Below are 12,330 nucleotides of genomic sequence, written 5' to 3' on the forward strand. Positions count from 1 at the left end.
ACCAGCAGCCTCAGTGGTGGCTGCCTTGAGTGTCTGAAGCCCACCTCTATTCCTGCCCCCACTAGCAGTAATTGGACAGGAAACCCTCTCCATATAAATTAAGGGTGCACCCATGGGAAAATCCGAAATTCAGCCAGTTTTCCATTGGAGGTAGGTTTCTGACAAAAAAAAAGCCAACCAGGCTCCTGGTTTCTGTCTCCAAAGAAAATATAAGGCCCATGTTTTATGAAAACATTTTGGGGAAGTAACAGAATATCCTGAAGGTTCAAGGATATGTAAAATTGACAATATATTTTAGTAGACCCATGTTGTATAGCAAAGTCTTAAACCGAGGTCATTTTTTTCTCCTCCTCCTTCCCCAATTTCTCCTCAATTGTTCTCATACTTATCCTTTCATGAGCTGGTAACTTATGTTGGGATACATTGCATTCTTCCATCTAAGTGGCTACTCTTCATGTGAGTGTAGGTGAAGTGTTGGAAAGGTATTCAATCATGAAGACAATTAAAGCAGAGGGCAATCCTATTTTCATCCAAGGTGCAAACACTTTCTAGAAAAAGCTTCTGGATAATATAGAGCAGAAACCCAAGCAGATGATAAATTTAATTGCAGCACCCAACTTTTGCCATGCTGAGATGGAAAATTTCTGTTTAGATCCGGAATCAAATCTAGAATATTTCTGTACTCAATGAAAAGCATCTACCAACTGATGCTCGTGGGATTTTAAACTATCTCTTGTTAGATCAAAATGATAGTACATGACAGAATTAAGGAGCACACTCACTTGATGAGGCTGAAGGACAGTCAGAATAATGGAATCCTTGCCATTCCTATTAGAAAAGATAAATTATCAGTTATTATTGGGTACAGATTTCATAGTTTGGAAATTTAACCACTGGCAGTATTTGAGAACATCCAAAAATACAAACAAGAATTTTCCTTTCCCTATTGTGTTATAAAAATCCTTGGAACTGAACATTTAGAATATGAAATAAATTCTGGTAAATAACCAAAGCCACATCATATCGATTTTGAATCCAACATGAGAAGGCAAGATTCATGGTGGTACTAGCCTGTATAGCCAATGAAATAAAATTAAAGCCTATGGCAATTTTCAAATGTAAAAATCAACATCAAGCTCCCTGCAGGAGCTTTTGTGCATGCCCAAGACAGTAGATGGAGGAATGAGGATGGAGTGAAGCTATTGATCAAGAACATGTGGAATGGGCATCCCGGTGGTCTAGGTAAAGAATGCAGCTTATTTGTGTGGGACAGGTTCAGATCTGATATAACTGATGAGGTCAAGAGGTGCCTGCAAAGAAATAACATCCACACTGCAGTTATACCTGAGGCCTAATGCCTGTAAGTCAACCTTTGGATGTGTGCCCCAACAAGCCATTCAAGGTTCATGTCCACACTGAATGTAATACGTGGATGGTTGACAGAGAAAACAACCTTCGCAAAGAGTGGAAGTATGCATGTTCCTCAACTTGATGCTTGCGTGGTTTCATTATCAAATCATGGGATGCTATTGGTGCACCAAGTGTCATCAGATCATTCAAAAAATGCAGAATATTTAATTCAATGGATAGAGAGGAAGATGATTTGTTGTGGAGGGATAGTTCTGAAAGCAAAAGTGCCAAATCTGATCCAGGGTGAGATCCTTATGATGATGGATATAGCCAATGTGACTCAGAATGAATTTGATGAACCTTTGTGTCGGAAGCTGAAGACAATAGAAGGAATTTTACAGCTCAGCCCAGCCCACTGGTGGGATTTTCTAGTCCCAGTGAAGTCAGTGGACTTTTGAACAGCTTGTCACATTTTCTGGCCCTGCCCCCACCGCAATGGGGTTGTAAAATTCAGCCCAATTAATTAACAGTTTTAAAATGCTTTGAATGCGGTTAAAAGTATCTTTGTACAACTAATTCATTCAATAAACCATACTACACTAATTTAATATGAATTATCAATGTTATTTCTTTTTCCATATTTCAAAATGACAACCACCCACACCGGTGGTTCACATTTAATACTCGGTGTATAAGTAGACCCCTGTTTTTAGAAGGAGTTTTGGAGGCTCCTTAAGGTTGACTTACATGCCGTGATCTACAGCAGATAGTAAAAAGGGAATGGAGAAGATGCACTGTATATGGGTGATCAATTGTTTGATAAGATATTTCACAAGAGGCTTGTTTGAAGAATTCAGGCTTAGGGTGGGGCCCCCCAGTTTTGCTAAAGTGCTAAATCACCTCCAATGATGCTGGAATCCCATACCCATGGATTATTCAAAACCCCAAAAGTACTAAATCACATAACTAACACCCACATGCTACTAAATCTTATGACTAGTTGTTTAATGCTGCTATCACAAAACCCTTCCACCTACCTGTTAAATCATAGATCCTTCCACTAGTATCCACAATTCCTTCAAAGTCCTAAAACGAAACCTCAAACCTGGTACATTTTTCCTGCCATCTTACTATGTATTTCATGCTTAAAAGAAAATTAATAACTAACATTTGAGAACACAGCTAAAGAATTGGTATGTCCTTCAAATCACTATCAACAATACCATGGAAGATGGCTACACTAAAATTCTTGGGTATGGCACTCATTCTATCTGTTATACTTACCACATATAAAAACAAGTAATTAACAATGAGCAATTAAAAAAGGCAAATCAATGAAATCCTTGGTTAGGAAATTGGCTGAGCGGCAGGAGACAAAGAGCAAGGATAATGTGTAGATAATTTATTTGGCAGGATGTTATTAGTGGTATCCTGTAAGGAATGTGTTGGGTTCTCATTTATTAATGTCTTGGATGATAGGATAGAAAGCCATATATCCAAATTTGCCAATGACAGGCTTGGTGGTATTGTGAGCAGTGAGCAGATTGAAGCATAAAATTATAAAGAAATATTGATAGATTAAGTGAATGTGCAAAACAGTGACAAATGGATTTCAATGTAAGCAAATGTGAGGTCATCCACTTTGAACCTAAAAAGGAAAAAAAAAAGAGGACACCTTCCATGTGGTAAAAATCTAGAAACAGTAGGGGTCCAAAGGTACATAAACCATTAAGATGTCATGAGTAGTTACATAAAATAATCAAGTCCAATGTAATGCTTGCCTTTTTATCTAGAATACAAAGTGTTAGAAGTCATGCTTCTGCTATATAAAACCCTGGACTACACCTGGAGTATGATGAGCAGGTCTGGTCATCAAACCTTAAGAAGGATATATTGGCCTTGTAAGGTCCATTGTGTAGATTTACCAGAATAATACCTGGATTCTAGAGTTTAAATTACAAGGTGAGATTAGACGAACTAGGGTTGTACTCCATGGGGTTGAGAAGGTTAAGGGATGATTTGATTGAAGTTTTCAAGATATAAGGGGAAGAGATAGAGTAGATAAAGATAAAGAGAAACTATTTTTACTGATCGATGATTCTAGGACCAGGGGTCACAGTTTAAAAATTAGAGCCAGACCATTTAGGAGTAAAGCTAGAAATCAATTCTATACAGAAAAGGTGGCAGAAGTTTGGAACTCTTTTCTGCAAATATCAACTGGCAAGATAAATTTTTTATTTTAAAACTGAGATTGATAGATTGATTTGTCAATCCAAGCTATTAAGGAATATGGCAAATGTGGATATATGGAGTATTAGCTCAGCCATGATCTTATTGAATGGCAGAACAGGCTTGAGGGGGCTAAATGGCCTACTCCTGTTCCAATGTTTCCATACACACTGTTGCTATTGGCAATTCACAGAGTATGCCAGGATTTGCTTTTCGTAATCCACTCTCACACACCAAGTGACAAGATCAATCAGTTGTGAAAGCACTTTTGGGAGCCATGAAAGTAATTAGAATCTGTTCTTGCATAAAAATTTAAAACAAAGTACAGCAAGAATTTTTCAACTCTTGTTGTTTTAATTAACTGCAGCCTATTTTCTAATTTTCTATTATTAGTTATTGGGATGTGGGTGTTGCTGGCGAGGCCAGCATTTATTGCCTATTCCTAAATTGCCCTTGAAAAGGCGATGGTGAGCTGCCTTCTTGAATCACTCCAGTCCATGTGGTGTAGGTATACCTATACGGCTGTTAGGGAGTGAATTGCAGAAATTTGACCCGGTGATGATGAAGGAACGGCAATATTTGCAAGTCAGGGTGGTGTATGATATTGGAGGGCAAGTTGCAGGTGGTGGCGTTCCCATGCGACTGTTGCATTGTCCTTCCACACAGTACAGGTCATGAGCTTGAGAAGTGCTATTGATGGTGCCTTGGCAAGTTACTGTAGTGCATCTTGGAGATGGTACATTGCAACCATGGTGTGCTGGTGGTGGAAGAATTGGATGTTTAAAGTAGTGGAGGAGGTGCCAATCAAACGGGCTGCTTTGTCTTTAATTGTACTTAGCATCTTGAGTGTTGATGGAGTTGTACTTATCCAGGCAAGTGGAATATACCATCACATCTCTGATTTCTTTTTCCTTATTCTTTCATGGGATGTTGGCATTGCAGGCAAAGCCAGCATTTATTTCCCATCCCTGATTGCCCTTGAACTGAGTGGATTACTAGGCTACTTCAGAGGGCAGATAAAAGTTAACCCTATTGCTGTGGGTCTGGAGTCACATGTAGGCCAGACCGGTAAGGATGAAACAGAATTCCTTCCCTAAAGGGCATTAGTGAACCGTATGGGATTTTACAACAATTGATGATAGTTTCATGGTCACCATTACTGAGAGTAGTTTTATATTCCAAATTTATTAATTGAATTTAAATTCCACCAGCTGCCATGGTGGGATTTGAACCTATGCCCCCAGACTATTAGGCTGGGCCTCTGGATTACCAGTCTAGTGATATTACTACCACTACACCTTCATCTCCCCCAAATCTCTCATTTGTTCTCTGAAAATGGTGGACAAGCTTTGGGAAGTCAGGAGGTGAGTTACTTGCTGCAGCAGAATGGCTTCTGACTTGCTCTTGTAGACACAGTATTTACATGGCTGATCCAGTTAAGAGCCTGGTCAATGGTAAACCCCAGGGTGTTGATAGCGGGGGAATCAGTAATGTTAATGTCATTGAATGTCAAGAGGAGATGGTTAGATTGTCACTTGTTGGAGATGATCATTGCCTGGCACTTGTGTGACATTACTTGTCACTTATCAAACCAAGTCTGAATGTTATTTATGCTTTGTTGCATGGAGGCATAAACTGCTTTATTATCTGAGGAATAGTGAATGGTACTGAACATTATGCAATCATCAGCAAACATCCCTACTTACGAACTTAGGATAGAATGAAGGTCGTCAATGAAGCAGCTGAGGATGGTTGGGTTTAGGATACTACCCTGAGGAACTCCGGCAGCAATGCCCTGGTACTGAGGTGATTGGCCCCAAAAACCACAAACATCTTCCTTTGCACTAGGTATGACTCCATACAGTGGAGAGTTTTGCCCCTGATTTCCACTGACTTCAATTTTACTAACATTCTACCACATTCAATCAAATGCTGCTTTGATGTCAAGGGCAGTCACTCTTACCTCATATCTGGAGTTCAGCTCTTTTTTCCATGTTTGGACCAAGGTTTTAATGGGGATTGGAGCTGAATGGCTCTGGGTGAATCAAGCTGAGCATCGGTGAACCAGTTATTGCTGAGTAAGTGCCACTTGATACCCGTAGTGACAACATTTTCTGCCACTTTGTTGATGATTGAGAGTAGACTGATGGGGCAGTGGTTGGAAGGATTGGATTTACCCTTTTTCTGGATAGGGCATACTTGGGCAATTTTCTACGTTGTTGAGTAGATGTCAGTGATGTTGCTGACCTGGGAGCAGTACCAAGGAGCACAAGTCCAGCATAATAATCGTGGCTTTGCTGTTCTGTGCAAAGTGTTCAGTTTCATTTGCAACTCCTTGCTAATGAAGCACTCAACCAATTCTTGATATCGTGAGGAGTGAATCGGCTTGGCAGAAGACTGACATCTGTGATGCTGGGGATTTTGGCAGCAGGTTGAGGTGAATCATCCACTTGGAGCTTCTGGCTGAAGGTAGGTGGAAATGCTTCAGATTTGTCTCTTGCACTTACATAGTGGAGTTATTCATAGAGCCTTCTCCCCCTAATAGTTGTTTAACTATACTGCAAAATTCATGACTGGATGCTGCAGGATTTTGACCTTTGATCTGATATGTTGGGCTTAGTTTGTCTGTTGCATGTGTTCTGGCTTCACCGAGTCGGCACCTCATTTCTAGATGTGCCTTGTGCTGTTCCCGGCATTCCCTCCTGTAGTCCTCATTGGACTTGGGTTAGTCCCTTGGCTTGATGGTAATGGTTGATTGAGGGATATGCCTGACCATGAGGTTATAGGTTGTAGTGGAATATAATTCTGTTGCTGCTGATGGCCCACAATGTCTCATTGATGTCCAAGGGCAGCAGACACCACCACCTGGAAGTTCCCCTCCAAATCACTCATCATCCGGACTTGGAAATATGTCGCCGTTCCTTCACTGTCGCTGGGTCTAAATCCTAAAATTCTCTCTCTAACAGCACTGTGGGTGTACCTACACCACATGGACTGCAGCGATTCAAGAATGCAGCTCACCACCACCTTCTCAGGGGAAATTATGGATGGGCAATAAATGCTGGCCAAGTCAGCAACGCTGACAGCTCATGAAAGAAAAAAACAATCAGTTTTGAAACTATCCCATATAGCACAATGGAACTGCCACATTACACAATGGAGGGTGTCCTCAGTGTGAAGATGGGACTTCGTCTTCACAAGGACAGTGGAATGGTCACTCTGACCAACACTATCATTGATAGATGCATCTGTGACAAATATATTGGTGGGAATGGGGTCAGGTAGATTTTTCCCTTGTGTTAGTTCCCTCACCACCTGCTGCAAACCCAGTCTCGTACCTATGTTCTTCAGGACTTGGTTAGCTTGGTCAGTATTGATAATACTGAGCCACTCTTGGTGATAGAGATTGAGGTCCCTCATCCAGAGTACATTCTGTGCCATTGCTATCCTTAGTGCTTCTTCCAAGTAGTTTCACATGGAGGAGCATCAGGTAATGGAGGGCAGTGGATGGAAAGCAGCAGAATGTTTTGTTGTCTAAGTTTGACTCGATGCCATAAGACCTCTTGGGGTCCAGAGTTAATGTTAAAACCTCTTGGGGCCTCCCTCTCAATTGTAGTTCACTCTGCCACTCTGCCAGCTTTGATGTGTCTGCAGACAGTATAGGACATACCTAGGGATGGTGCCATCTGGGTCTATGGATGAAAGATATGATTTGCTGAGTATGGCTATGTCAAGGTTTTGCTCATATAATCTCTGGGTCAGCTCACCCACTTTTGGCAAAAGTCTTCAGTTGTTAGAGAGGAGAACTTTGCAGGGTCAACTGGGCTTTATGTGCCTTTCTTGTCCCATGCCTAGGTTGATGCCAGGTGGTTGTTTGGTTTTATCCTATTGTTTCTTGTAATAACTGATTGACTTGCTAGGCCATTTAGAGGGAAGTTAAGAGTGAACCACATTGTTGTGTCTTGAATTGGACTGGATAAGGATGGCAGATTTCCTTTCATTTGTGAACTGGATCGATTTTATAGGAAACAGGTAGGTTATTTTTTCACCTTACTAATACTAGTCTTTTATTCCTTTTAATTCTTTTATTTATTTATTTAATTAACTTAATTTAAATTCTCTAGCTGCTGTGATGGGAATTGACCTCTGGATTACTAGTCCAGAAGGATAAATACTATGCGACCGTACCTATACTGGGCTACATATTTTACAAGTAGCTTACACTTTCATTTTTGTAATATAGGTGGGTGTGCAATTAAAATAATCCAAATCACTTACCTGTTCTGGCACCACTGGGAACTGCCAGGATGGATTTTCACCTGCTCTCCAGGCAAGGAGAAGCCCAAAAAGGTGAGATTTTAATTTCTCTACAGCAGCAAGCCTCAAAAAGAATGCATAGGCCTCTCCTTCCTGATTGTGGGACCCTGAGTGACAGCCTGGCAGCTGATCCACCTCATGTTGTCATTTGGCCTCTGGGTGGTCTCTGCTGCTTTTGACCTATTACGGGTGGGGTGTCAGCCAGTGGGATTTAAATAAGGCTGCGCCATTTAAATTGATTGGGTCTATCATGCCAGAAATCCACTAGCTGTTAAAATCCAGGCTATATTCTAAACAATTACAATAGCTGCATTTCTTTGTGTGTTACAAAGAAAATGCAAAAGCAAAAGTTAATATAAGCAGCAAATTATGAAAGAAATCTATTGTTATTCAAATTTATAGAGAAGATCTGAAAAAGTCATGAATTTAAACAAGTAAATTAAAATTAAAATTTCTGGTACTATTGCTGAGTTACTTTGTAAAGAAGAAATGATGTAAATTAGTATCATACTTTCTTAAGTTATATATATTTCTTGGCCTTCATTAAGAAAAGCCCACATCCTGACAGATGGACAATAAGATAAAGATCTGCTCCCTCCTTCATTTGTGAAACTGTGTTACGTGAGGAGAAAAAATGTAATTATTTATTTATCTGCATGAGGTAAGGAAAACACTCTAAGAAGTACGGTTCTGTTTTGGGCGCAATTGGGAAATTGCACCCAAAATGCACTGGAAATTGCGATAGGTTAGGCTTTAACTTTATGTTTAAATTCATTTGCTCATCACAAACATAAAGGGCAGAATTTTGCCCTCGGATGGCGTGCGGGCCCCACTGGCTTAGCGGCGGGCAGACAGCCGACCCCCCGCCACTGAAACGGGGCCTGCCGCTATTTTAAGTGGGCGGGCCAATTAAGGCCTGCCCAGCGGCATCCCTGACAGGAAGCGCTATGCACTTCCTGTTCCGGTGGGGGAGGGATTCCCCATCTGTCAAAGTGCGCTCTTTCACGCATGCGTGCGAAAGAGTGCACTTCTCCCTGAGGCAAAGTCCTGTCTCAGGGAGAATACTGACAGTGGAAAAAACTTTTAAAATAGAAACATTAAAAAATTATTAACATGTCCCCCTCATGTGACAATGTCACATGAGATGGGACATGTTAATAAAGAACACATAAACTTTATTAATTTTATACAAAACGGACATGAAACTTCATCCCGCCAGTGGATGAAGTTTTATAAATAATCTGGAGCCCGCTAGGGCTCCTGGCCTGCCTGCCAGCCTTAAGGTTGGCCGGGCAGGTCTTTAATCACTTTAATTACTTTAATTAGCCTGTCAATGGCCTCAATTGGCCATTGACAGGTCGGCGGGCAGACAGCTGATTTTGCTGTCCGCCCGCCTTCCTAAAAATTTAAATGGACCGTGATGATGTCGGGGGTTCCTCCCGACGTCATCCCGCGTCATTTTCCCCTCGGCGACCGGGCCCCGCCCCCAAATCACCGAGGGGAAAATCCTGGCCAAAAATCTTTAAATAACCAGCACAATTGGGCAACATAATAGAATACAATTGTTTATTTTTTTCTTTCCATTAAAAAATTCCTCGATGTATTTAGGGATGGCAACCCTCCTCCCGTGCTTTGAGATTGTACAAATAAACTAACCCCTTGAGTTCATCCTGTCTTGAGTTTGCTGTGGGGTTATTAATAGAAAAGTGGATCACACCAGAACTGAAGGGTTCGGAAATATGCCACCACTTATAAAGGGGGAAGCAAGCCAAAACACCTTTTTGTTTATGGATGGATGGTGAGGGGAGAAAGTAGTGATGTTTAAATTAATCCCCCTCCTGATTAAAAATCACTTATTCCACTGTTAGAAATTTCTTTTCAAATTCCTCCAATGGAGATGTGCAGTGTCCATTGTGTCACACCTTTCAAAGAAAATGTTACCGCAAAAGTAACCTCAAGCATGTTATGCTCCCAAAAGTGTGATGCAAAAAAATTGCGATCAGTTCAAATAACCATGTAGCTGTCAAATGATCAAATATCCAAATGCCTAAATGTGAATGAGGCATGAATAACCAACACAAAACCAAATAATGAAATCTCTGGCTTTGTTTTCAAAGCTACTATTCATGAAAAGCACATACTATTAAAATGATTAACCAAATTGCTCAAAAATTATCTTCACACTGTACTTAACAATTGTTTTCCTGCATATCTTCAAGAGGATGCAGTCCATTCCCTGTCACACCCTCTCAAATGACTGGGCATCACCTCATCCACTGCATCCAGCCCAGAGGGATTATGACAGGAAGTTCAATGGAGAAGAATGACTGACCCACTTAGAAAAGGTGAGCAGGTGGATGGGATGGAGAGGAAGTGGTTAAGAAAGGGGTGGGGCCTCTGTCAGAAGTTACAATCCTGATTAATGGCGCCTAATTTTTAAGTTGGGGCGGGGGACAAGAAACTGCTGTAATCTTTGGGGGTTTGTAGCTGACATATACTGACATATGGCTGTTATTCCACAGGTTGAACATATGAGATTCCATTGCAAGTAATGCAGGGCTTATTGCTTTGATATGAGTCTCTAGTGCAGCCCTCAGTAACTCATGCCACATGTCAATCTGGACTTCTGTCATGCATGTCTAGGCTGCTGCAATTTAAACATCACAGTACAGTATGGCCTTCTCTATCTAAATCATATGCTGGCTCAAATGAGGAGAGATGAGCACAGTCTTCTGGAGCACAGATTTTGGTTTGCTTAGTTCTCACAAAGTTGAATTCATGTAGTGGCATTGAGGATGTCACCAGGAACAAGATATGTGTATGTGTCTCAGGCTCTCAGGCTTGCTTCATCTCCGCTGAGTGCATACCTCCACTGTTGCCCAACAGAGCATGCGCGGACAGACAACTACCCTCACTAAGGATTAATTCCAGCATTAAGATGGAACTTTTGGGTCCCAAGCACACATGGATGCCAGGAACCAGTATCAGAGGGTCAGAGGGCAGCCTTTGACCCTGATACTGTCACAGAGTTTCCGTGGATCACCAACTGGACATAGGCTTGTTCAATTGGTGATGAACATCCGCCAGAACCAACACATCGCAAGGCCCAAAAGTCCAAGAGGAAAAAGTCTCAACCCTAAAGCAGCCCGATCGAAGAGAGGTTTTCCAAGTACAGCTCATGGCCAACCTCGAAAATCTGCAAACATCCAACTCAATTCCAGAACAGTCCTGTGCCCAAACCATTGGGTTCAAGCATCATCGTCACCAGGACTGGTTCAATGAAAACAATACTGAAATATGTGACATCCTAGCATAAAAATGAGCAACGTTCATTGTCTGTCATAACAACCCAAGGTCACAAGTCAAGAAGGCAGTATTCCAATAGCTCAAGACTCATTCCCAAAGCTAAATCCAGAAGATAAAGGACATATGATGGGAAGAGAAAGCCTGAGAGATCCAACAATATACTGGCCATCATGACTTGTGAAGCTTTTTTGAAGCCACCCTCTATTGACCAAGGACAAATGGACAAAATCCCCTTCGCTCATAGGATGATGTTTCTCTTCTTGAGGATGACAATGCCATCCATCAACGCTGGAAAGAACCTTTTCAATAACTCCTCAACTGTGAATCCACAGTGGCAGCTGATACTCTCCAGGCTAATCCTCAGTGCCATGTGATAGAATCCATGGGTGAACCACCATCGATGGGAGAGCTGCACCAAGCAATCAAACAGATGAGAAACAACAAAGCCTGCCGCCCTGAGGGTATTCCAGCTGAGGTCTTCAAAGCTGGTGGGCTTTTGCTCAAATGAAGACTCCATGTGCTCATCCTACAAATTTGGGAGGAAAAGGAACTTCCCCCACTAACTCCCCCTTACCACCCCACCCCCCACTCCAACCCAGGAATGTGACAGCTGTAACTATCTTCAAGAATGGAGGTAAATCACGCCGTGGAAACTAATCGAGGTATTTTTCTCTTGTCTATATAGTGAAAATCCTGACATGTAATACTCTGAATCACCTACTTCCTGTGGCTGAGGAAATCCTCCCAGAGACACAGTGCAGCTTTAGACCTCCCAGAGGAACCTCTGACATGGGACGGAATTGTTCCAGATTTGCACTAATTGCGGCAGTGGGCGGGAAAAAGAATACATTACTTGCTGGCTGCAATGGCGGTTTTTCACACCACATCTTCCCAATCCTGCACCATTAATCATGCATTCCCCGGAAACATGCACTTTTGCTAGTGGGCGGCCTCCCGTTTGCCCGCCACGTCATTACCACGCCGCTTCCTCACGCTGGGCGTTATATGTAAAGTGCAGCCACGTGCACACCTCTCAGTGTTTCCAGCCCAGGACTGCTGCACAGAAGATATGGCCCCGAAAGGCAAGAAGACTGCAGCCCCCCCGATTCAGTGACACATCCCTGGGAC

General features: G+C 41.9%; 1 protein-coding gene and 1 long non-coding RNA gene across 2 annotated transcripts in view; one reads left to right on the top strand and one right to left on the bottom strand.

The window, feature by feature from the left end:
* LOC144683710 (uncharacterized) overlaps positions 1-12,330 on the top strand; it is a 272,653-nt gene that overhangs the window by 155,521 nt on the left and 104,802 nt on the right. The gene's annotated exons all lie outside the window — the stretch shown is intronic.
* Positions 1-12,330, bottom strand: part of frmpd3 (FERM and PDZ domain containing 3) — a 235,935-nt gene that overhangs the window by 138,773 nt on the left and 84,832 nt on the right. Inside the window, exon 3 of the mRNA XM_078547754.1 lies at positions 783-828. Coding sequence (XP_078403880.1) covers positions 783-828 — 46 coding nt within the window. The remainder of the gene's footprint in view (positions 1-782; positions 829-12,330) is intronic.

Source organism: Cetorhinus maximus, chromosome 8 (assembly GCF_964194155.1).
Source record: "Cetorhinus maximus chromosome 8, sCetMax3.hap1.1, whole genome shotgun sequence".
NCBI classification, from domain to species: domain Eukaryota; kingdom Metazoa; phylum Chordata; class Chondrichthyes; order Lamniformes; family Cetorhinidae; genus Cetorhinus; species Cetorhinus maximus.